A 27,103-nucleotide genomic window follows, 5' to 3' on the forward strand; every position below is an offset into this window, starting at 1 on the left:
ACTGTTGTTGTTGTTCATCCTTATTCTGTTACTGGACTCCCTACATGCCAGCGTTTCATCTCTATTCTCTCTGTCCACATCTTAGTTTAGCATGAATCTGTAGATTCTCTCTCCAAAGTGTTGTTCTTGGTTCATTCCTCCGCACACTGATCTTAGTTTCATTAATCTCTTGTAACCTTGTCTCGTATAAGGTCGTATTGTAGGCCGACAGCATTGCACTGCATCCACCAATGGTTGCGTGCCACATCATCGACGGCGCAGTCTGGCACCAGATAACCATTATATGATGTGGTTTGCTGACATGTAGTGAGCCTGGAACAGGGCCTATGTGTGTGTGTGTGTGTGCTCACCGTGGCGGTGTTAATCTCCTTGCGGCGGTCGGGAATCTCTGACTGGTTGGGGTTGTTGGCGCTGCTGACCATGGGGCTGGAGGGGGGCTGGATGGAACGGCTGCCCACCACACTGCTGCTGACCTTACGGGACGCCATGCGCCCCCCCTCCTCCTTCAGCTCCCTGTCTGCCCCCGCCACGCTGCTGGGGCTACGCTTGGGGTGGGATGGGGGCGCTGCTGGACCGCCTGCACAACAGGCAGACAGGGCAGAGGACACGACATGAGAATCAAAGTTTGGTCCTGTGTGGCTCAGTTGGTAGAGCAAGGCACTTGTAAAACCAAGATTGTGGGTTTGAATTCTGCTGGGGCCACCCATATGTACATTTCTGCATGGACTACAGTTGTTTGGGATAAACAGCATGTTATGATATTATAGACTGCACAAATTATAAAGATCTCACACACGACCGGTGACCTCACAATAGGGTGCATTTTGGGACGCAGACTCAGAGACAGCCCACTCACAGAAGTCACTGTGCCTCCTGCGGGGGTGGTAGGTGGAGGCGCTGCGCTGGGTGGTCTTGCTGTGGGAGGAGGCGGAGGTGGTGGAGGAGGTGGAGTGTTTACTGGTGCCGTTGGTGACGGTGCTGGGCCGTACCCGCGCCAGGCTCAGACTGCTGGTTGACCGAGACTCACTGCCCTCCACCTGACATACACACAGAGAGAAACGTGATTGTGGACAGTGTGAACACACAGGCACGACACACACATGTATTGTAGCAGACTGGCACGCCAGGCATTCCCCTGGGATTTGTATTAGCAGCGGTGGCTAAGGTAGCGGAGGGGGATTTTTGTGTAGAACGACTGTGAGAAGGTCACATCTGGTGACTTTTTAAAAGGACTTTCTATTCCATGGTGAAATGAAATGACGTTGACGCCATCTGAAATGTAACTGGTGCGCGCCACTGCACTGTAAGATGAGGAGGAGCAAGCGGTGGCTCTCATTCACACCACTGCTTGCTCTGTTTCCTACAAATATACTGATCTTAAAGGGATAGTGCCAGACTTTGGCAATTCATTTCCCAACTCTCAACCTATCCCTTTAAGAGCGTGTCTCGGCAGAAATATATATATTTAAAAAAATGTAAAAACATTTTAGGGGGAACACTGGGAAGGCAGACGGGCAACACAGAAAGCTTTAATGATGAAGAATTTTCTCTCTCTCCTACACACACACACACACGTTGTCTCGTTGTGCCTCACCTCATTCATGCGTCCCAGTAACAGGTAGGTGGCGGTGACCTCGTTGTATTTCCGAGTGGTCAGAGCGTCCTTGATGTCATCACGGGTGTAACCCATCCCCACCATCACCTCTGAAGGCGAGCGGAGAGATGAGGGACGTTAGACAGAGATACAGGCTCACAGAAAGAAGAGGAAGGCCGTGTCCCAAATAGCACCCTATTCCCTACAATAGTGCACTACTACTACTACTACTCCCAGGGGCCAGTGCACTAAAAATGGAATACGATGCAATTTGGGACAAATACGATATGTAGGTAAGGAGTAGAGGGGAGATAGAGAGGTATTTCACCGATGCGGCTGCCATCATTATGGTCCTCCAGGGGCTCTATATGAGCCTTCAGTTCTTCTCCGTCGTAGCCAGAGTTAATCCACTTGTCGTTCATGATTTGCTAATCAGGGATAAAGCGATGTGTTAAAGAGTGCACAAACAGGGTGTGTGTGGTTGCGTGTACTGTAAAGCTGAGTGCCGCCTGCCGTTGCCCTCCTCACCTCCAGGGTGCAGCGTTTGGTGGGATTGAGCACCAGGAACCTGCGCAGGATGCCCTCGCAGTCGGTGGACATGTAGAAGGGCACGCGGTACTTCCCCCGCAGAACACGCTCCCGCAGCTCCTGGGGAACAACACATACAGATAACGTTACACAAAACGTGCACATAACGTTATATAACGTTACACAAAACACGAGACATAATAATGGCAAAGGGACTAAAAGACAACGTGTTCCTTCTCTTGATCAACTGAACATGAAAATGGAAGGTGAACATGAAGTAATCAGCACGAAACCCTTCAGTACCACAGGCAGCATTAGTATCCAAAATGTCACATTTGGCATCATATTCCCCATATAGTACACAACTTTTGACCACACCATATGTAAAAAAGTAGTGCCCTATGTAGTGCCCCAGACAAAGTAAAGGTCATTTTGGCTGCGCTGCGGGGGGGGGGGGGGGTCTTGCCTTGAGGTTCTGCCCGTCGAAGGGCAGTGATCCGCTGACCAGCGTGTAGAGGATGACCCCCAGGCTCCAGATGTCCACCTCAGGCCCGTCGTACTTCTTCCCCTGGAACAGCTCCGGAGCGGCATAGGGAGGGGAGCCACAGAACGTGTCCAGCTTGTTGCCCATGGTGAACTCGTTACTGAAGCCAAAGTCTGCGATTTTGATGTTGGAGTCGGCATCCAGCAAGAGGTTCTCAGCCTGCAGAGACAGGTGAAGATAGCGCAGATTTTAAGGACTGAGAGTCTGTTCAGTTCAGGCTGAGTCTGTATGCTCATTTCAGGAAAGAGAGATTATCAGTGTTTGACATGTTTTTTAATGTATTGATAATGATATACTTAATATCAATGAGTGGTTGTCATTTTGGACAATGAAAAGGGGTTCAGGTCTGAACCGGTCACGTACTTTAAGGTCCCTGTGAACAATGTTCTTCAGGTGACAGTAGTGTACAGCAGACACAATCTAGATAGATAGATATATATAGAGAGAGAGGGAGAAGAGAGCAGGAGAGACAGAAAGAAGGGGAGTGAGACAAGTCACAGTAAAAAAAAGCCAAACACATACACTGACACATACAAACTTAGAATAATGCTTGCAATGTCATTCAGGCCAACTCGGCACCATTCACTGGGTTTTGTTGCGATCATACATTTTTGGTCACATCTCACCTGACGGAATTTGGCCCGCGCCTCTTTCTCTTTCATTCTCCCATGGGACACGAGGTAGTCAAACACTTCGCCTGAGGGAGAGAGAAACCAACCACATCAACAGACAGAGCATCAGGCTTACAACACCGTCTGATTGAATACAGTGTGTAATTGAGGCGCTTATACTGTATATTAGTGATGCACGGGTTGATTCATAACCCGCAGTCCCCACGGTTATATCCGAGGGGTGGGTGAGTAAATGGTCATGAAATATTGAGTGGATGAAGGGCTTTAAAAATCTATAAATGTATCGTTCTTGTGCAAATCATATCTAGAAGCTACATTAAGGTTTTTCTTTCTTTCTTTTTATCTGGCGAAAGCGTGCAGACTAAGCATTAGCGCCTAACTGTACGCTCACCGGATACACGGCTCACCGGATACGTCGCCAAATGCTTTTGGGAACATGGGCAGAAAAAGTTCACTTCGGTCCACTGGGGCAAAAAGGACAATGTCAGGGTTTAATTCAATAAGAGAAAAGCTGCGAAATGGAAAGTTGAAAATAAATTGAAGGGAGGGTCAGAGCAGTAGTCTAATGTTGAGGGAAGATGTGGTGAAGTGGTAAGATGATAGCAGTGTTATGTTATGTGTGATGATTGTGAGGCGCTATACAAATTCGACAGTCACAAGAAGGGGACTTCCAAATGGCCCATCAAGGGAACTACTGTTCAGATGGGTTAAACGGAATAGTAGTCTGAAACCTGGACTGTAGGTCTATAACCTCTCACATAGCCCAATATAACACTAAGGCTTGCAAAATTAAGCATTTCTTGCAGTAAAATTATACACCAAATGTAGATTTTGACTCTGTAATATTATTTCTGTCTTTCAGCATCTTGAGAGAATGAATGCGCGGTTAGGGTCTGTAGAGGTACTATATTTATCAGCATCATAAAAGCTGATAGAAGCCTATTTCAACCACATAAAAATATGCATCCAAGCCGAACTGAAATCTTATCAGAAACATGTCGGGTCGAAATGTTCTTACATTTTCTTAAAACCGGTTAAACTGACATCATTGGGAAATTTTGCATAGAAAATCTTTCCCTTTTCCACAAATGTATTTATTGCATTTTCTCCCCGGCGAGAGAAGCAGCGATGAAGGGGAACATTTTACCAATATCAACTACGTCATTCTGGTGAGCAGGGTTCACTTAGTCTTCCAGGGCAACAAGTCATGACAGAAGAGAAGCTGCATTTTTCTAATTGTAGAAGAAGTTCAAAGTCGACTAACAAATAGCCGGCCAAAATGTTGGAAATTATAAGCAGAGATATAGGCCTATCGAAAAAGGCCTGCTCCCCCCAAAAATACCTCCACCATCTCTGACTGCACAGCAGATTTTCTATATTAGCGGGTTAGGGTCGGGCCTCAGATTTTCACTTTACCACTTGGTAAATGGGTTACCACATGGTTTGCAGATGGGTTACTAGGTATTGCGGGTGGTTGAACAGACAACTGACCCGCGCACCACTAATATATATATATAGTGTATTCATTAGAGTTCTATAATATAATTATATTGTATTTCTATGATGTACACATTAAGTGAGTGAGTGAAAATAAATTGTAATGTAAGAATATGAAGAGAGAATATAAAACAAATATATATATATATATATATATATATATAAAAATATATAGATATATATATATATAAATGCTTTATTGTCACATACACCGGATAGGTACAGTGAAATGTGTTGTTTTACAGGGTCAGCCATAGTATTACGGCGCCCCCTAAGCCAAATGGAGTGCATACGCAGCAGTAGTATCATCAGTGAGATGTATTATTAAATTGAGCCTGATCTGGGATCAGTATCTTCATCATTTAGCCTATAGGGCCTCATTCATCTCAGTGATCCCTGGCCTAATGGTTGACTTTGCATGGGCATGTCTACATGTCTGTGACCCATGCATGTGTCTGGGAATATATGGTGGTGGTGTGAGAGAGTTGAAAGAGAGAGAGTGACTGAATTAATGAATGCATGAGTGTGTGTTGTGTTTTTGTATAGTACATGCTTCATGCTAGAGGACACGTCCACTGGGAGAAAAGCAGCGAGGTTGAGATCAGGAGGGGGCACATGCTTGGCTATTAGTTCCTTATTTGGCAAGAAACAGAATGGGAGGAAAAATTGACAAACAAGCAGAGTGGGGATTAGAAAAGGGAGGGGACACAAGCAAAGAGAAGAATAGACAGAAAGTGAAGGAAGGGGAGAGAAAAGGAGAGTTCAGAGGGAGGGAGGAGGGCGGTCAGAGGACAATCGATGGGTCAGCGGTACTGGGAAAGCGTGAGGGAAGGGTGGAGAGAAAAGAGATGAGAGAGAAATGGAGGAGCGTGTAGGGATTGAGGGGAGGTACTCTGCTCACCCCCACTGGCGTACTCCATTATCAGATAGAGTGTATTCTCCGTCTCGATCACCTCAAACAGCTGCACTGTAACACACAAACATACATAGACACCTCAGTATAGTGGCACAGACAAACAACACACACAGTTGCACAAAGTGATTTACTGTGTGCTCCTTAGAGCAGGGAGATGTGCCGTAAATGCACAACAGTATAGTACGGCAGTTTATGTTTCAGCTGCATGCAGTATTAAATGTGACCGTGTGCATTATAAATACATGGAGGAAGTCTACTTGTCCTGGCTGTATATGAGCGACTACACCCTATTGCCTTTATTGTGCACTATGTTTGACCAGGGCCCATAGGGAATATGGTGCTATTTGGGATACAGCCTCTAGCCATTACAGGGGCAGCGCGAGGGGGTCTGGGCGTCCCTCAGTTAGACTGTACCCCCCTGGAAAGGAGGATCATTTTCAGCTCAGTGGGGGACTATTATCCATATCACACGTCTTGACTCCTGCTCAGCAGCTGTATTGACAGTGAATGGGAACATTGCGTGAGGATGGGTGTTAGGCTGATGATGTTCTGGGGTCGGGTATGCCCTGCAGCACTACAACCTGGAAGCTGGGGAGATTAGTATAGCCGAGGCACTTACCGATATTTGGGTGGTTGAGGCCTTTCATGATGCGTACCTCTCTGAAGAGCTGGTGGAAAGATATAGAGAAGAAAGAAGCGAGTTAAAATAATGTTATTTCATTATTCAAGTCTTCACAGCCACACTGATATATATAGCGCATGCGAAGATAGGCATGAAAGTGGGGGGTGATCAAAATTCCCGATTCATAATATAAGAACTGAACATCAGACAGGCGGATAGGAGGAGGTTAGCCCGCCTCCACCCGTCACTCATTTATTCATTCATAAATAAGCTCAGCTGCTTGTCGGGAAAATGGACGCACCTCCCCCTCCAACACTAGCTGGCTTCCTGCTAATTAGAGAGTGGACCACTCCAGGGACAGCCTGACTAGACAGAGTGCCTCTCCCCCTGGGCAGAGCCTCTCTCCCCACAGGGCTCCCTCATCCATCATGGAGGTGCCGCTGCTTTTAGCCTCTTCTCTTTCTAGAAATAGTGGGGGCCCCAGATCACATAGTCGCTGCAACGGTGGTGCGGCACGGGCACTGTCTGTCGCTGCTGTGTGTGATTCAACGTCTTGTGGTTATGAGGTGACACACAATCGTATTTACACACTGTCGCACGCCCACAATTTGACACACACACACGGCCCTCCCTCGAACACATTCATAAGCCTCCTTTCCTGGTTGTGACATCTACTGAAAGTGGGGAAACAGGGAGCGCTGACGGCATACATTCAAGCATCTTGGGGATAATTATAGTGTATGTGTGCACCAGCCCACAGAGTGCTCTCTTTGAACTGTATATGGTGAGACTGGGTGACGAGGCATCAGCTTGCTCTGACCAGGTAAAAGGGTATCCGTGAGAGACTGTGTTACAAGGGCTGGGTTTGTGGAAAGGGGAATACTTCAATGAAGACAGAAATAGAGGCAAACACAAAGTTAGATTTCACAATGTATGAGTGAGCAAAAGCAAGAGAAGGAAGGAGAGAAAGGGAGAAAGACAGGAAGGATAGAGAAAGAAACACACACAATGGATGGAATGTGCTGATGGTTGTGTGAGAAGGTGTCCAGCTTCCTTAGAAGTTCAAACCCATTCTTACAAAACACTGAGCGTCACCCAGGGAGCTGCGTCTCACCCGTCTGTCCCTCTCTCTTTCACTCTCTCTCTGGAGCCCCCCCTCCCACCCCTGTCTCAGCCACCAACACCCCATAACTCTCTCTCAGCCCCTCCCACCCCATGCCTCTCTCTCAGCCACCCCCACCCCATGCCTCTCTCAGCCTCCCCCACCCCTCTCTCTCAGCCACCCCACCTCTCTCTCTCAGCCACCCCACCCCTCTCTCTCAGCCACCCCACCTCTCTCTCTCAGCCACCCCACCTCTCTCTCAGCCACCCCACCCCTCTCTCTCAGCCTCCCCACCCCTCTCTCTCAGCCACCCCACCCCTCTCTCTCAGCCTCCCCACCCCCCTCTCTCTCAGCCTCCCCACCCCTCTCTCTCAGCCACCCCACCCCTCTCTCTCAGCCACCCCCACCCCTCTCTCTCAGCCTCCCCACCGCTCTCTCTCAGGCTCCCCACCCCTCTCTCTCAGCCACCTCACCCCTCTCTCAGCCACCTCACCCCTCTCTCTCAGCCTCCCCACCTCTCGCTCTCAGCCACCCCACCCCTCTCTCTCAGCCACCCCACCCCTCTCTCTCAGCCTCCCCACCCCTCTCTCTCAGCTACCCCACCCCTCTCTCTCAGCCACCCCACCCCTCTCTCTCAGCCACCCCACCCCTCTCTCTCAGCCTCCGCCACCCCTCTCTCTCAGCCACCCCACCCCTCTCTCTCAGCCTCCGCCACCCCTCTCTCTCAGCCACCCCACCCCTCTCTCTTAGCCACCCCACCCCTCTCTCTCAGCCACCCCACCCCTCTCTCTCAGCCACCCCTCTCTCTCAGCCACCCCACCCCTCTCTCTCAGCCACCCCACCCCTCTCTCTCAGCCACCCCACCCCTCTCTCTCAGCCACCCCACCCCTCTCTCTCAGCCACCCCTCTCTCTCAGCCTCCGCCACCCCTCTCTCTCAGCCACCCCACCCCTCTCTCTCAGCCTCCGCCACCCCTCTCTCTCAGCCACCCCACCCCTCTCTCTCAGCCTCCCTATGCTCTACCCCGTGATTCTGGCCTTCTGCGGCAGCTTTCAAACAAGATATCTGTACACGGAAGTGGCAAGAGTAAAGTTGTGAGGATGATATATACAGTGCCTTGCGAAAGTATTCGGCCCCCTTGAACTTTGCGACCTTTTGCCACATTTCAGGCTTCAAACATAAAGATATAAATCTGTATTTTTTTGTGAAGAATCAACAACAAGTGGGACACAATCATGAAGTGGAACGACATTTATTGGATATTTCAAACTTTTTTAACAAATCAAAAACTGAAAAATTGGGCGTGCAAAATTATTCAGCCCCTTTACTTTCAGTGCAGCAAACTCTCTCCAGAAGTTCAGTGAGGATCTCTGAATGATCCAATGTTGTTAATGATGATAAATACAATCCACCTGTGTGTAATCAAGTCTCCGTATAAATGCACCTACACTGTGATAGTCTCAGAGGTCCGTCAAAAGCGCAGACAGCATCATGAAGAACAAGGAACACACCAGGCAGGTCTGAGATACTGTTGTGAAGAAGTTTAAAGCCGGATTTGGATACAAAAAGATTTCCCAAGCTTTAAACATCCCAAGGAGCACTGTGCAAGCGATAATATTGAAATGGAAGGAGTATCAGACCACTGCAAATCTACCAAGACCTGGCCGTCCCTCTAAACTTTCAGCTCATACAAGGAGAAGACTGATCAGAGATGCAGCCAAGAGGCCCATGATCACTCTGGATGAAATGCAGAGATCTACAGCTGAGGTGGGAGACTCTGTCCATAGGACAACAATCAGTCGTAAATTGCACAAATCTGGCCTTTATGGAAGAGTGGCAAGAAGAAAGCCATTTCTTAAAGATATCCATAAAAAGTGTTGTTTAAAGTTTGCCACAAGCCACCTGGGAGACACACCAAACATGTGGAAGAAGGTGCTCTGGTCAGATGAAACCAAAATTGAACTTTTTGGCAACAATGCAAAATGTTATGTTTGGCGTAAAAGCAACACAGCTGAACACACCATCCCCACTGTCAAACATGGTGGTGGCAGCATCATGGTTTGGGCCTGCTTTTCTTCAGCAGGGACAGGGAAGATGGTTAAAATTGATGGGAAGATGGATGGAGCCAAATACAGGACCATTCTGGAAGAAAACCTGATGGAGTCTGCAAAAGACCTGAGACTGGGACAGAGATTTGTCTTCCAACAAGACAATGATCCAAAACATAAAGCAAAATCTACAATGGAATGTTTCAAAAATAAACATATCCAGGTGTTAGAATGGCCAAGTCAAAGTCCAGACCTGAATCCAATCGGGAATCTGTGGAAAGAACTGAAAACTGCTGTTCACAAATGCTCTCCATCCAACCTCACTGAGCTCGAGCTGTTTTGCAAGGAGGAATGGGAAAAAATGTCAGTCTCTCGATGTGCAAAACTGATAGAGACATACCCCAAGCGACTTACAGCTGTAATCGCAGCAAAAGGTGGCGCTACAAAGTATTAACTTAAGGGGGCTGAATAATTTTGCACGCCCAATTTTTCAGTTTTTGATTTGTTAAAAAAGTTTGAAATATCCAATAAATGTTGTTCCACTTCACGATTGTGTCCCACTTGTTGTTGATTCTTCACAAAAAAATACAGTTTTAAATCTTTATGGTTGAAGCCTGAAATGTGGCAAAAGGTCACAAAGTTCAAGGGGGCCGAATACTTTCGCAAGGCACTGTATATTTTGGATTGCCTTGAGGACAGAGGGAAACAGAGAGAAGGAAACTGAGAATGATTCAAATGTGTATGCCTCAGGGACTGTGCAAGCAAATGACTAATTTCTCAAATAAACAGAACGGAGCCGGGCTGGTAAGGTGGGTTCAATGATTTAAATTGCACACACACGCACACGCACACACTCCCATGTAGCTAGACAGAGGCATAGTTTTTGGCCCGTTGGAGCACATAAGCATACCTACTGAGGTGAAGCGCTTTCAAAACAGCCAGTGTTTCTCAGTTCAGACCCAAAAAATATCTGGGGATATGGCCAGGGGGGATAAGTCAAAAACATGAACATAGATGATGATTATGTTTTTCTTTTGCTTGTTTGTGGTGTTACTTACAAGGGGAAAGTTCTACCAAGCATGACTGTCTACTTCCTGGTAGTCATGTAATAATACATGGAGGATGTAGTAATGAGGTGATGGATTACCCAACCTGCAGCATGGTCGGACTCCATATAACGCCCATCGTTAGAACAATAGCCCCGCTCTCCCTTTCGTGCTGTTGCACTTTAAAATGACCTACCTAGACCAGTATGGAGACATGCTTACAGAAAAACAGAGTATGTGATGCAACACAAGATATTGATCGGTTTGTCACTGGGCCACATGATGTTGAAGCAGGCGGTGTCCACAGTCCTATTTTTGTTCACCAAGTACAACCTCAAGAAGAGGGCTAGTTTAGTGTTGTTGTACTAATGTCTTGCGCATTTGTATCCATAACACCTTCACTGAATGCAAATATACTATGGACTATAGGCTAGTGATACATGACTGTAGGATATAGGCTAGTGATATATGACTGTAGGATATAGGCTAGTGATATATGACTGTAGGATATATAGGCTAGTGATATATGACTGTAGAATATATAGGCTAGTGATATATGGGCTAGTGATACATGACTGTAGGATATATAGGCTAGTGATATATGACTGTAGGATATAGGCTAGTGATATATGACTGTAGGGTATATAGGCTAGTGATATATGACTGTAGAATATATAGGCTAGTGATATATGGGCTAGTGATACATGACTGTAGGATATATAGGCTAGTGATATATGACTGTAGGATATAGGCTAGTGATATATGACTGTAGGGTATATAGGCTAGTGATATTTGACTGTAGGATATAGGCTAGTGATATATGACTGTAGGATATAGGCTAGTGATACATGACTGTAGGATATATAGGCTAGTGATACATGACTGTAGGATATAGGCTAGTGATACATGACTGTAGGATATAGGCTAGTGATACATGACTGTAGGATATAGGCTAGTGATACATGACTGTAGGATATAGGCTAGTGATACATGACTGTAGGATATATAGGCTAGTGATACATGACTGTAGGATATATAGGCTAGTGATACATGACTGTAGGATATAGGCTAGTGAGATTAAACACTGTACAGAGAAACCTAGTTCTTGAAAAACAATTTAAAGGCAGAAAATAGGACTCACAGCTTCCCTTGTTATACATTTTTCCAATGCCAAAGTGCAGGGCAGCTGGACGCAACCATAAATCTGATGGTGTACATGTGTCCCGTCCCGTACAGACACACTGAGACAATCAGCCTGTGTGAAGCAGACATGTCACATAGTAATGTGGCTAATGTGGACCAGGGCTACTGTGAGTGCCACATAGAGTACACAAGTATACATTCAGTGTCCACAAACACACATCAGTGACATGATGCAGCTCCATGCGTGAACATACAATCCAAATCAAACACACATCCCTTGAGACTGTCTGTAATTGAATTGAGGAGAGCAGAGCGCATCAGCTGTTCACCTGAGCTCTAAAGAAAAATAATCAGATAAGCCCGTCTCTCCTCTCCTCTCCCGCCACCTCCTTAATCTTTTTCTCTTCCGTCATATCCCCCTCCCTTCTATCTACCACTTTCTCCCTCTCTCTCACACGCCCATAAATGACTTCCTGGTCCATTCCCTTGGCCTAACGTCACTGTTGCCATGCCAACCCATGTCAGACTCTATAGTCCTAGTCTCACCCCCAGGCAAGTGTCTTCCCAGGGGAGCTTCTCCACCCCACCGCTGCCCAACCATGCCCTGCATTGCCTGCCACCCTCAGCACATGACTGGCCAAGGGAACGGACAGCCCATCCACAGTGTGCATCTGTCTAATGCAGTCCTCCCTCCCTCCTCCACCCTCTCTCCCCGTCTCATCCCTGCACATCCCTCTCACCCTGTACATCACACCGGAAGCCAATCTCGCTCTGAAGCAGAAAGCACAGAGAGCACAAAAGGGCAGAATTAATCAACCTCTGAGCTCCCTCTGGTTTTTCTCCTCTGTTTTGCATGGGGATTTGCACAAAGCAGCTTACTAAGTTGCCTCTCTCTCTCGTACTCTCTGTGTGTTATTGTGGGTCGAGGTTACCGTTGGGTCAGTCAGCGGTGGACACAGGCAGTTGTTGAACACAAGGCAGTGTTTTTGTCTGCGTGCCTCACTCTGACCAGTTAATCCAGGCCTTGTGTCCGAGCTCTGGCCTGAACAATCCCACGCATAGTTGCACTCACACACAGGAAAAATATGCCTGCATAGGACACACACATATACACTCGCTTTACCCACACACAGACACTTTACACAACCACATTACGCACGCACAGTCACACACAAGCACACCCCTCATCCCCCTGACCACACTGTCACGTGACCAGAGAGAGAGACAACGAGAGAGAGAGAGCGAGAGGTAAACGGAACTCACAGGCTCCCCTCTCAAACGACTCAGCAGAGCCACTGAATAACCTGCTCTATCTCTGAAAGAGACATCTATCCACGCCAAGGGCCAAGCAAGCCATTGCCCATGAATGACTGCTCCCTCCCTCCCTGCATAACGATAACATCTGATGCAAGTGCCACTGCCTACACTGCCCCTAACCCCCCCCCCCCCCCAACCTAACCAACAGAATACCCCTCCCTCCCTGCCCTAACTCTCTCTCCCCATACACCCCAACCCCATCCCCCCTTCATGTCCCTGTGGGACCCAGGTTGCTCCTCTGGGAAAGGGGGTGTGATCATGCAGAAGGAGCCCTTTCATGTTGGACATGGTGGATCAGGGCGTTTCAAGGCAACGGCTGTTGTCAACATGGCCCCTCAACAGAGACCATGGTGATGAGGAGCAGACCCGGAGCTTCCTCGTTACAAGCCGATCTAAAACCAGTGCTGAGATCTACCACGGGGGGCAGACAGATGGCCCCAGCAGGGGCAGCCTCAGTGGCCAGGGCTCAGGTGAGGCGTCCCCAGGGGCCAGGACTACAGGTGCTTCCACCCGGATTGAGTTTGCCCTGTGTAGCACCCAAATGCATGAGGGTAGATTGGGTTCAAAGTTCAAACACACACTGGCGACTGTTTGTGGCCAAATTGGTATAGCATAATTCAAGCCTCAGCTACAATATACCTTCAAGTGTTTGAATGATTCATGGACAGTAATAATAAACAATAGTTTATTTCAGGAATTCACCTCATGTTTGTTTGACCATAGGTTAGGATTGAATGTCCTATCATGTAACTGTTGACACTGAGAAGCTGACAGAGTCAAATCTACACAGAGCATGAGGTAGTACAACCTTTACTGTTTGGCAAGAAGCAATAAAGCACATCCAAGTCACATGCCTATCCAGAACTACAGCAACAGGCTTAAATTGTTTCCTGTAAAGGGTAGCAACAACAGTCATTAGATCCCAAAGAGAGAAGACAAAACAGTCCATGTCTGCCTCCCAAAATGGCACCCTATTCCCATAGGGCTCTGGTCAAAAGTAGTGCACTATATACAGAATAGAGCTCTGGTCTAAAGTAGTGTACTATATAGGGAATAGAGCTCTGGTCTAAAGTAGTGTAATATATAGGGAATAGGGCTCTGGTCTAAAGTAGTGTACTAAACTCAGCAAAAAAAGAAACCTCCCTTTTTCAGGACCCTGTCTTTCAAAGATAATTCATACAAATCCAAACAACTTCACAGATCTTCATTGTAAAGGGTTTAAACACTGTTTCCCATGCTTGTTCAATGAAGCATAAACAATTAATGAACATGCAGTTGTGGAACGGTCGTTAAGACACTAACAGCTTACAGACAGTAGGCAATTAAGTTATGAAAACGTAGGACACTAAAAGAGGCCTTTCTACTGACTCTGAAAAACACCAAAAGAAAGATGCCCAGGGTCCCTGCTCATCTGCATGAACAAGCCTTAGGCATGCTGCAAGGAGAAATGAGGACTGCAGATGTGGTCAGGGCAATAAATTGGAATGTCCGTACTGTAAGACGCCTGGGACAGCGCTACAGGGAGACAGGATGGACAGCTGATCGTCCTCACAGTGGCAGACCACATGGCAGACCACAACACCTACACAGGGTCGGTACATCAAAACATCACACCTGCGGGACAGTTACACGAAGAGTTACACTAAGAATGCACAATCCCTCCATCAGTGCTCAGACCGTCCGATATAGGCTGAGAGAGGCTGGACTGAGGGCTTGTAGGCCTGTTGTAAGACAGGTCCTCACCAGACATCACCGGCAACAACGTCGCCTATGGGCACAAACCCACCGTCGCTGGACCAGACAGGACTAGCAAAAAGTGCTCTTCACTGACGAGTCGCGGTTTTGTCTCACCAGGGGTGATGATCGGATTCGCATTTATCGACGAAGGAATGAGCGTTACACCGAGGCCTGTACTCTGGAGCGGGAGCGATTTGGAGGTGGAGGGTCCGTCATGGTCTGGGGCGGTGTGTCACAGCATCATCAAACTGAGCTTGTTGTCATTGCAGGCAATCTCAACGCTGTGCGTTACAGGGAAGACATCCTCCTTCCTCATATGGTACCCTTCCTGCAGGCTCATCCTGACATGACCCTCCAACATGACAATGCCACCAGCCATACTGCTCATTCTGTGGGTGATTTCCTGCAAGACAGGAATGTCAGTGTTCTGCCATGGCCAGCGAAGAGCCCGGATCTCAATCCCATTGAGCACGTCTGGGACCTGTTGGATTGGAGGGTGAGGGCTTGGGCCATTCCCCCCAGAAATGTCAGGGAACTTGCAGGTGCCTTGGTGGAAGAGTGGGGTAACATCTCACAGCAAGAACTGGCAAATCTGGTGCAGTCCATGAGCAGGAGATGCACTGCAGTACTTAATGCAGCTGGTGGCCACACCAGATACTGACTGTTACTTTTGATTTTGACCCCTCCTTTGTTCAGGGACACATTATTCCATTTCTATTAGTCACATGTCTGTGGAACTTGTTCAGTTTATGTCTCAGTTGTTGAATCTTGTTATTTTCATAAAAATACTTGCACATGTTAAGTTTGTTGAAAATAAACGCTGTTGACAGTTAGAGGACATTTATTTTTTTTGCTGAGTTTATATAGAGAATAGGGTTCCATTTGGAACACACTTATAGGCAGCAACTCAGAAACTGGATTACTGCACATATTCTGACCCCTGCATGAACAGAATGAAAACCACTTTTCCCATCATCCTTCAACAGTGTGGGAAAATATCCTGCCCCCTCTGTATTAATTCCTTTAATATCTTAATGATACACACTACCCACTGATAAACAAACATACTGTCAGGCAGCGTCCTTATCCCTTTCTCGAGAACATACACACACACACACCAACGCGTGCACGCACACACACACACACGGTCTGTGCTCTTTGGTTCTGCCTCATCTCATGGTTGCTTGCTTTCTCAGGATCCCAGCTCCAGTGCCCTGGCCCCCTGGAAGACCCCACCTCCTCTGGGTTCGGCTGTCCCCATTGTTTGCCTGTCTGGAATGCTGCTCCTGGCTGAAGAGGCCTGATAGAGGGATAACCCCCCCCCCCCCCCCCCCCGCAATGTAGCATCAGACTCTTTTGAAGGGGCCCTACATGGTGAAGGATTACACCCAACACACACAGAGACTCTCACATAGGCTCTCACAGGCAGACTTATGCACACTCTTGACAGTGACGAAGCTTGAGAAAATCGTGACAACATCCAGATCAGAGAGAGAGGTGGAAGATGAGGGGAATAGGGGGTACAGAGAGGCTGTAGGGTGGGTGAGGTGTGAGGGACAGAAGTGACGTGAAGGATGACAGAGACAGGGTTTAAAGTTAAAGGGCCTAGTGTGGAATAGATCAGAGGTTGGGACTGGGAATGAGTGGGAGGTAGAGTGAGGGGTGGATTAGGAAGGAGACATAGGTGGTGGGAGGTAGTATTTAGGGGTATGAAATAGATAGGCATGGGTTTAGGCATGGGGTTAGTAAGTGGTTGGGGGTGTTTCAGATACATCAGGCAGTTGTTTTAGGATGGGTGCAAGTGTCTGTCCTGCTCAGTGTGTATCAGCTGCTGGCGATCCCCATGCAGCCCCTAATGGGATTAGAGGGAGACTGAGTGACTTTGGGGGGCGGTGGGCCAACATGGAGCATTGCTGCTACAGCCCTGCTGTCACTGTCATATTAAAGCCTGCAGACTGCAGCCAGATTACCCCAAGTGTTCTGCAGCAGTGCAGTTGGCTGGTGGGGGGCGGAGCCTGGGCCCTTAAATCACCTGCCACCGCTTGGGTGTGTCCCTCTAGCTACTGTGGGGGGTCCAGCCTCCAGAGAAACACCAGAGAGTACATCTGTGGTTACTCTGCAGTGCCTGAAGAGAGGTGATGAGAGAAGGGAGGGAGGGAAAGATAGACAGAAACTGGAAATAAAGTGGGTTAGGTGACATATAGAAAGGGAGAGGAGGTCAGAGAGTGGGGTAAGAGAGGGAGGGCGAGAAAAAGACAGGGTGGGAGAGGGGAATGTTGCAATACAAAACAGAGCAGGATAGGGAGGGGAGGGGAGGGACACAGTGTGGAGAGAGAGAGAGAGAGAGAGATCGAAAGAGAGAGAGTCACCTGGTGCTCTGGTCTAGTGTGTCCTGAATGGGAGGAGAATAGTGCTGACAGGACAACCGTCTGCCCGTTGCGCTACTGCAGCAGTATCCATCCACCAGCGAACCTCTGCATGCAGAGATCACAAACCACCCCCGTTCCCCTCCCTCCCGGCATCCATCCCCAGTCCCCACTAGGAAACCACTCAACACTAGGGTTGCATCGTTAATGGCACTCTACTCTCTATGTAGGCTCATAGCGCTCTAGGCAAAAGTTGTGCACTATATAGGGAATAGGATGCCATTCGGGATGCAGCCTGGAACAGTGGGCATTTATAAGTCATATTCTCCAAGAATCAATGGCTATATAATTACTTTCAAAGTCCAAAATGGATGTACCAATCGAGATTGCCCCTTTAACTCTATGGTGGCCACTTCACTTCAAACTTGTGATGGGAGTTTCTTGCAAGCAATAACAAAAGGTCTACGAATATTTTTACTTTACAGGATGTCTGCAAAGCAATAGTAGCTAACTAATTGTGAACAGTATAATTTGCAGTGGCTGGTGCCAGCCATATCTTTATCCGCGGCAGACAAATAATACCTTAAACAGAGCCACAATCGATAGCAGCGTGTTTTATATTGATTTAATTGTCCTAAGTAAGAGCCTGATCCTGTTATGCTGACAACGAGACTAAAGTTTGGTCAGCAGATGACGCTTTGATACAAATATGTGCACCGGACACAGATCACCTCGTCAGATGCCTGTGACAAGATGGTTGATCAAAACATGTTCGCCTAGCAACATTGAAGCATGAGTGTGATGTCATCTGCATCAATTCTCACATTGGAGGCATGAATGCGTTGCCATGCTCATACAAAGCCTACAGCGGTCTCTAGAGGATCCATTCAGCATGTATGGACCCTCTCAGTAGTAAGTTGAGTGATTATGAGACAGGTGACTGGGGTTGATTATGAGACGGGTGACTGGGGTTGATTATGAGACAGGTGACTGGGGTTGATTATGAGACGGGTGACTGGGGTTGATTATGAGACGGGTGACTGGGGTTGATTATGACGGGTGACTGGGGTTGATTATGACGGGGGACTGGGGTTGATTATGACGGGGGACTGGGGTTGATTATGACGGGGGACTGGGGTTGATTATGACGGGGGACTGGGGTTGATTATGACGGGTGACTGGGGTTGATTATGACAGGGGACTGGGGTTGATTATGACGGGAGACTGAGGTTGATTATGACGGGTGACTGGGGTTGATTATGACGGGTGACTGGGGTTGATTATGACAGGTGACTGGGGTTGATTATGACGGGTGACTGGGGTTGATTATGACGGGGGACTGGGGTTGATTATGACGGGGGACTGGGGTTGATTATGACGGGTGACTGGGGTTGATTATGACGGGGGACTGGGGTTGATTATGACGGGAGACTGAGGTTGATTATGACGGGGGACTGGGGTTGATTATGACGGGGGACTGGGGTTGATTATGATGGGAGACTGAGGTTGATTATGACGGGTGACTGGGGTTGATTATGATGGGAGACTGGGGTTGATTATGATGGGAGACTGAGGATGATTATGATGGGAGACTGAGGTTGATTATGATGGGAGACTGAGGTTGATTATGATGGGAGACTGAGGTTGATTATGATGGGAGACTGAGGTTGATTATGACGGGAGACTGAGGTTGATTATGACGGGAGACTGAGGTTGATTATGACGGGTGACTGGGGTTGATTATGACAGGTGACTGGGGTTGATTATGACGGGTGACTGGGGTTGATTATGACGGGTGACTGGGGTTGATTATGACGGGGGACTGGGGTTGATTATGACGGGGGACTGGGGTTGATTATGACGGGTGACTGGGGTTGATTATGACGGGTGACTGGGGTTGATTATGACGGGGGACTGGGGTTGATTATGACGGGTGACTGGGGTTGATTATGACGGGTGACTGGGGTTGATTATGACGGGTGACTGGGGTTGATTATGACGGGGACTGGGGTTGATTATGACGGGTGACTGGGGTTGATTATGACGGGTGACTGAGGTTGATTATGACAGGTGACTGGGGTTGATTATGACGGGGGACTGGGGTTGATTATGACGGGTGACTGGGGTTGATTATGACGGGGGACTGGGGTTGATTATGACGGGTGACTGGGGTTGATTATGACGGGTGACTGGGGATGATTATGATGGGTGACTGGGGTTGATTATGATGGGTGACGGGTTGATTATGACAGGTGACTGGGGTTGATTATGACGGGTGACTGGGGTTGATTATGACGGGTGACTGGGGTTGATTATGACATGTGACTGGGGTTGATTATGATGGGTGACTGGGGTTGCGTCTCAAATGGTACCCTATTCCCTATATAGTGTAAAGGGACGCACAATGGGAATAAGCCTGTGTATGTGTGGTCAAACCAAGCTCAAGCCTGCTGTTCAATTGCCTCAAAATGAGGAGGGACAGTCATACACAATTCAATACATGTCTCTGTCCTCCATTGGTTTTGTCTGAAGAAAGCGTACTACAGTCATATGAAGTCGGGCCAGCATACTAACGTTATTACAGCTATGCTATGCAATGTATCTATACATAGGCTCTGTCTGCCCATGAACTCTGACCACACTGGACAGTTATGTGCATCGCTCCATGCTTAAATAGAGTTCCACTGAGGGGCAACACATGATACAGCAGCACCTTCCTACAGTTCTCTCTCATATGGACAGGAACATTATCATTGCATAGTTGTCAATGTTCCAAAATCATTGCCCCCATCATTCCCATTGATTTGTAGCTAGTGGTGGCTGAAGTTAGCTGAAGTTTGTAATGGCTGTTTAGAGAAAACAGAACTATGGATTATATGGGTGTGCACATTTCCCTTTCAAGACGATTCGATACATATCTAGATGGACTCCGATATGATACAGGAACGACATGTTTTAGTTTGAAACGATTCAGTGCGATGAGAGAACGTTTGTATGTGGTGTGTAAATGATGGGTGTCTATGGTGTATGTACTATGTAGGCACCTGAGCAGAGCCATAAAGGAGACCAGGATTCTACCACCCCACTACCAGATTATGGGGGGCAATGTAGACAGTTTTTTGGTTCTGAAATCACCATCACCCACTAATGAACTTGCCATTTTTGAGGTTAAGTGTTTGAGCTAGTAATGTATCAATATTTACTGTTTATAAATTAGCTATGACATAGCCAATAAAAATATAGCACATCTTTGGATTTCACCCACAATTAAAAATCAAATAGTTTTGACCTTTTGGAAGTTTTTAATGGAGTGATCTCCTCTTCGGCCATGCAGTGCGCCTCGCACATGTCATTGCTGTCCTCGTTATGAAATGATCAACTTTATCCTGTATATCTAAGAAAGTTACCATATACAGTGCATTCAGAAAGTATTCAGACCCCTTGACTTTTTCCACAGTTTGTTACGTTACAGCCTTATTCTAAAATTGATTTAATAATTTATTCCCCTCATTAATATATACACAATACCCCATAATGACAAAGCGAAAACAGGTTTTTAGAAATGTTTGCAAATGTATTAAAAATAAAAAAAACACAAATACCTTATTTACATAAGTATTCAGACCCTTTGCTATGAGGCTCAAAATTGAGCTCAGGTGCGCCCTGTTTCCATTGATCATCCTTTAGATGTTTCTACAACTTAATTGAAGTCCACCTGTGGTAAATTCAATTGACTGGACATGATTTGGAAAGGCACACACCTGTCTATATAAGGTCCCACAGTTGACAGTGCATGTCAGAGCTAAAACCAAGCCATGAGATTGAAGGAATTGTCAATAGAGCTGAGAGACAGGATTGTGTCGAAACACAGATCTGGGGAAGAGTACCAAAAGATTTCTGCAGCATTAAAGGTCCCCAAGAACACAGTGGCCTCCTCCATTCTTAAATCGTTAAATGGAAAAAGTTTGGAACTACCAAGACTCTTCCTAGAGGTGGACGTTCGGCCAAACTGAGCAATCGGGGGAGAAGGGCCTTGATCAGGCAGGTGACCAACAACCCGATGGTCACTCTGACAGAGCTCCAGAGTTCCTCTGTGGAGATGGGAGAACCCTCCAGAAGGACAACCATCTCTACAGCACTCCACCAGTCGGGCTTTTAGTGGTCAGACGGAAGCCACTCCTCAGTAAAAGTGACATGACAGCCCACTTGGAGTTTGCCAAAAGACACCTAAAGAACTCTCAGACCATGAGAAACAAGATTATCTGGTCTGATGAAACCAAGATTGAACTCTTTGGCCTGAATGCCAATCGTCATGTCTGGAGGAAACCTGGCACCATCCCTACGGTGAAGCATGGTGGTGGCAGCATCATACTGTGGGGATGGTTTTCAGCGGCAGGGACTGGGAGACTAATCAGGATCGAGGGAAAGATGAATGGAGCAAAGTACAAAGAGATCCTTGATGAAAATCTGCTCCAGTGCTCAGGACCTCAGACTGGGGCGAAGGTTCACCTTCCAATAGAACAACGACCCTAAGCACACAGCCAAGACAATAGAGGAGTGGTTTTGGGACAAGTCTCTGAATGTCCTTGAGTGGCCACCAGAGCCCAGACTTGAACATGATTGAACATCTCTGGAGAGACCTGAAAATAGCTGTGTAGTGACGCTCCCCATGCAACCTGACAGAGCTTGAGAGGATCTGCAGAGAATGGGAGAAACTCAACAATTTCCCCTTTAAATGGCCTTGAAATCACTGGTATGTTTGCAGCAAAATGGTTAATGTTATTTGGGATCCTTGGGAAGTCCCTACCCTAAACCATGACCCTAACCCTGACCCCTACCCCAGTGTTTCCCAAACTCGGTCCTCGGGTCCCCATGGGGTGCACGTTTTAGTTTTTGCCCTAACACTACACAGCTGATTCAAATGATCAAAGCTTGATGATTAGTTGATTATTTTAATCAGCTGTATAGTGTGAGGTCAAAAACCAAAATGTGCACCCCTTGGGGTTCCGAGGACTGAATTTGGGAAACCCTGTCTTACCCTAACCATAGCCATAACCATTTTAAATTTCAACTTCAGATGGGGTAGGAACACCCCAAGGATTCTGGACCTCAGGGACCGCAGCAAAACCATCAAAACATCCCATAAACTATACGCCTCCTAGACCAGTAGAACTCAGAACGAGGTCAAAAGTTAGGCCATTGAATCCTCACACCATCTCACTGGCCAAATGTCCACCAAAACAAGTACACAGGAGTCTACTTCCTGTCACAGTATATTGATTTTAACCTAGTTGTTTAGCCTAGATACTAGCCTAGGTGTTGAGCGAGTTATCAGCTGTGTAGGGAGAGAGCGCAGACAGAGTGCAGGTCAGCATAATATAGTCAATATTGAAACAAAAACCATGACGTTAGGAAGGTTGCATTCAAGCTGATAAATTCTTCTCCTAACCATCACAATCTCAAATGACATGAAGATTATGGTTCTCTTGATGCTTCTTGATGCTGTTTGTGTCTTGTAAAACTGTGTGACGTCGCATGCTTTTTCAGCCTCGTTTCCAGACAAGACTTTTATTCTCCAAACCGTTTCTCATGACATGCACACAACAGCACTCACCTTCTGTAGGCTGGTCGGGTTGAGCTGATTTTTGTCAATGATCTTTATTGCAACCTGAAACGTTGAGAGACAAATCATTACAATCAGTAAAATCAAAACAGTGACATATGTTTTGATTTTAATAGATCCCAAAGCTCAAACTCTAAAACAAACCAACAAGCTATAAGGCCCCAAAAGTGGCTTAACAGCGTGGTTTGTCTCGGTCAAAGTGTGAGTGAGACTAGGACTGTAAATGTATATGGTTCACTACACACTGCTCTCCACATGATCCCATTCCATGTCATTGGTTTAACTTTTAACAACCCTGTGGAATTACGCACCTAAAAATGTGGGCTTTATGGGCTAACGTTACATTATGTTTACAACTACACAGGCCTTAAAAGTCATTACAGACTAGAAGAACAAACCCAGTCTTGTTCTTTCCATAAGTTTCTCTGAAACTACAACTACCATCCATCCCTCCCACATGTTCCATGCTCTCACCACAACCAACCTGTCAAATGGCCTATTACAAACCTCATTGGCCGTGTGCACTATTCCTACCAGCCAAACCCCATTCTTCAGTCAAGTACCCACTTCTCTACCCCAGCCTCCCCTCTCAGTCTAGCCCATCCACACCACCAGCCCAGTCCAGTCTCACCTCTTTGCCCGTCAAGATATGCCTGGCCAGCTTGACCTTGGCGAAGTTGCCCTTGCCGATGGTCTTGAGCAGACGGTAGTTGCCGATGTGCGGCTGCTCGTCCGAACACGAGGCGATAGAGTTCCGACATCGTGCTCCGAGTGATCTGCTCGACCAACCAGTGCTCTTCTCCGAGCGGCTCGTCGAGAGAGAGGTATGCTGGGGAAAGAGAAAGGGGTCATAAACAAAATTCAAAATCATCTAGCTGCATCGCATCTTGACATCAATGGTGTGAAATCACATTCTCTGCCAATAGATGATTCTAGAACACATACAAACGATTTAAGCAGACATCAGCTAAGAAATACTGGTGAACTAGAACCCCCAAATGTCTACACGTCTGAAACTACCAAAGCCAACATTTATAGAGGGCTTTGTGGAATGGAATTGTTAATGTCGAGTGTTGAGTGGCCATGAGTAATTCATCAAGGTCTGTTGTGAAAAACCTGTTAATGCTATTAGAGTAAGCTATTGGGCTGACAGTAAATACTGAGCAGTGCCAAGCTAGCTAACAGGCTAACACATTAACACGGTTAGCAGTGGCTCATGAGGCCTATGGAAGCCAAGGGAGGCAGCTAATCTCATTCCACTCCACATTGCTGGCATTCTTCACATGCATGCTCCTCTGAGGTCATAAAATAAAAACGGGTGGCATGGTGCAACTCAGCATCTCCTAATCGATCTGCTCTGGAATGCCCGACACCACACTGTAGCGTACAGTTAGCTGCGTTTGCACGCCAACGCGACATAGCGGCTCAACATTCCTCCTACACGGTGCCTTGGCTCGATGGGTTACCCATCGCAGCATGTTCCAAGTCAACAAAGCGTAAACGGAGAGTTTGGATAACACAATCTATGACAACATTTGGTTGAATCATTTCAAATCCCTAACGACGTTTAGAGAATAGTTTGGATAAGAGTCACAGCATGGTGTTCCTGAAGTAACAGAGTCGTTTGAGAGAAATTACACTTTCCAACGTAGTATCAATAATGACCTTATGATACAGTGCCAATGCAGGAGCATGAAGAAAAAGAGAGAGAGGAGAGAAGGGAGAAGTGGAGGGACGAGGTAAAACTATTTTTAATCAACTGAATAATTTAGGCGAGGTGTGGTGAGGGAAGGGAAATGTGGGGCCCCTTATGGAACAGGGCAGGAGAGATGGTGGTTTCTAAGATATGGCCTTTTTTCCTTTCCTGGTGACTTTACCTTGACCTTATTTGAAAAGATCACAGTGTTCAAGGTAAAGAGGGGAGGAAAAGTCGCTGAGGAAAGGGGATAGCGTTTGAATGAATCTAACCATCCTCACCACTCCGATCTCACTAAAGCATGAATGAAGTAACATTTTAAGGATTTATTTATCCATATTTATTGAGGAACTCACTACATTGAAGATAATGATGATTTTGTGGTATTTAAATCGTGTTAAGCCAATGCTTCAGAGAACGCCCCGAAATTAGTTTCAACTGTCAAACCACGTTATTATACTTAGGCGGAGTTATGACGACATTAATCAACAACGCAGCCTCTACATCCTTGGCTAAAGAAGGTAGGTAAGGACTGATAGATCGTCGTTCCCTTGTTCAATACATTTGAAAGCGGTTTTCCTTGCAACCTGTCAAAAACTTCTAGCCTCAAATGCCTATTCGAATGCACCCAGAGAGATAGACGGTAGGATTGAAAAGACAGATGATCTCATCAGTAGCCCTAAGCACAACCAGTTCCCAGCTTCAGACCACAGCCATGTGTAGGCTAGCACAGGGAAGGCATACTGTATAATAAAGCATACTGTAGAACCTTCAGACAGAATAGTGCACCCTAACTCCCAGGAAAGATCCCGCTGCCTGACTGAGACAGTCTTTCTTTAAAACACATGCGCAGAGACACCAACACACATGCGCGCACACACACACGTACACACAGTATACTATCATAAATGTGCAATGCATATAAGCCTTAACCCCAGATCAGCACATCAGGTGAAACAGAGCATTTGGTGCTGCATCAGACTACTCTTGGCAGAGCCCTTTCACCCCCTCCCCATCCCTCTCTCTCTCCCACCCTCCCCCGCCCTGCCGCAGTCCGGTTTATCACTCCTCTCATCCACCTGTTCCCATGTCGTGTCCCTCGCTCGTTCGCTCCCACAGGAAAGAGGAGAGCTCCTATTGGGCATCGCCTCCGACCGAGCCCCTATGTCCCGCCTGCATCCCCATCTCACTGGGTGTGACAAGCCCTCAGTTAGCCCCTCCCCTTCATATCCCCCTCCCACAAAACAAATCAATTAGTCTCCCTCTCCTTTCCACACCCGACCCCGATCCCCTTGTGTCTAGTGTTGCTATCTTTCTCTAATTTTCAGCCAACCTCACAATCTGGGTTCTCTTCTCTTCCCACCCTTTTCCATTTGACCCTTTCAAGGAGAGCCCATCGATTCTCTCTCTCCATCCAATTGCCACGTCAATGTATTCAGATAGTGGGATGACGTCTGAGGGCAGAGGGCTGGGTACGAGATGAAGTCGCTGATACATACATAGACAGACTGGGGGGCAAGACTAGAGAGACATGAATGTGTGTTGTAGCAGTTCAACAGAGCATTGTCACAGACAGGTCTTGGAGGTGAAACTGAACACCACAACAATAAAAACATGAACATGAAAAAACAAGTGACTATATGCATGTGATTTTTACTTGTTTGTTGCAACAACAATGTTCTGTGTGGGCCATGAAAACCCTGGAGGGTGAAAGCCAGAATAATCAAGTGTGAGAGATTGTATCCGTTTGAGTGTAAACAATAGGGAATGCATAGAATCGCAAATGTTCCACAAAATAACATTCAACCAGCTGAAATAAATGGAAGGTCCTGCTGGATCAAACCATAATTAGTCATAGTCAACTAGAGAGAAAGAGATACAGGTTATGTCATAGCACGCAACTATAACTACAACAGGAGGTGTGATATGATAACACCAGTACACCCAACAAGTATGCCATTCTCCCACTCCACCATCTTCTTCTAAAGGGGTGGCAGGTAGCCAAGTGGTTAGAGCATTAGGCCAGTAACCGAAAGATTGCTAGATCGAATCCCCGAGCTGACAAGGTAAAAATCTGTCATTCTGCCCCTGAACAAGGCTCAACCCACTGTTCCTAGGCCATCATTGTAAATAGGAATTTGTTCTTAACTGATTTTCCTGGTTAAATAAATAAATGAAATAAAGGAAGTACAGAGCTGGTAAACAGAGAGAGAATTTCAGGGTCAAGGCTACACCTCCTAAAGAGGAAAGTTGTCATGACCCAGTCATGTAATGGCAGCCTGGAGGCACACTCAGTTTCCTGTGCATCACTGGGTGAGGCCATCCCTGAAATACTAGTTCTGTATGGCAACCTACAAGTTATGTATTCAGGCCAATAAAAGCCTGTAGCATAAGTTAGCATGATTGCTAACCTATTTAAGTAATTCTAATAGGCTACATGGCAATCTCTACCATTGTAGACAAATGTGAACCACTTCTGTCTGAGTAAGGCTGGACAGTGCCTGGGGGCGGTTTGTGTCTATCTTTGCATCGGATCACATGACTGGTGAGCGGCAAAACAATAGGAGGCTGTGCTATGGGTTGAGGATGGGTCAGGGTTTCAACATGCCGTCCTTACACAATGCCCCCCATAACCTCCCCTCAGACTTCCTCTCTGTGCCTGTGATGACAGTTTTTCAGGCTGGATATGTCCA

The 27,103-nt window shown here is 46.9% G+C and overlaps 1 protein-coding gene across 5 annotated transcripts in view; it reads right to left on the minus strand.

Annotated features, from left to right (window-relative positions):
- Positions 1 to 27,103, minus strand: part of LOC110503722 (MAP/microtubule affinity-regulating kinase 4) — a 68,777-nt gene that overhangs the window by 22,435 nt on the left and 19,239 nt on the right. For all 5 annotated transcript variants that reach the window (XM_021582208.3, XM_021582205.3, XM_021582206.3 and 2 more), the window contains exons 2-13: positions 23,346 to 23,543; positions 22,706 to 22,759; positions 6,331 to 6,379; positions 5,697 to 5,762; positions 3,293 to 3,363; positions 3,030 to 3,086; positions 2,589 to 2,825; positions 2,123 to 2,242; positions 1,923 to 2,022; positions 1,595 to 1,704; positions 857 to 1,037; positions 351 to 577 (exon numbers count right to left, since the gene is read on the minus strand). In XM_021582208.3, the coding sequence (XP_021437883.1) occupies positions 351 to 577; positions 857 to 1,037; positions 1,595 to 1,704; positions 1,923 to 2,022; positions 2,123 to 2,242; positions 2,589 to 2,825; positions 3,030 to 3,086; positions 3,293 to 3,363; positions 5,697 to 5,762; positions 6,331 to 6,379; positions 22,706 to 22,759; positions 23,346 to 23,543 (1,470 nt within the window). The remainder of the gene's footprint in view (positions 1 to 350; positions 578 to 856; positions 1,038 to 1,594; positions 1,705 to 1,922; positions 2,023 to 2,122; positions 2,243 to 2,588; positions 2,826 to 3,029; positions 3,087 to 3,292; positions 3,364 to 5,696; positions 5,763 to 6,330; positions 6,380 to 22,705; positions 22,760 to 23,345; positions 23,544 to 27,103) is intronic.

Source organism: Oncorhynchus mykiss, chromosome 24, assembly GCF_057628025.1.
Source record: "Oncorhynchus mykiss isolate SJ-2025 chromosome 24, ASM5762802v1, whole genome shotgun sequence".
Taxonomy (NCBI): Eukaryota; Metazoa; Chordata; class Actinopteri; order Salmoniformes; family Salmonidae; genus Oncorhynchus; species Oncorhynchus mykiss.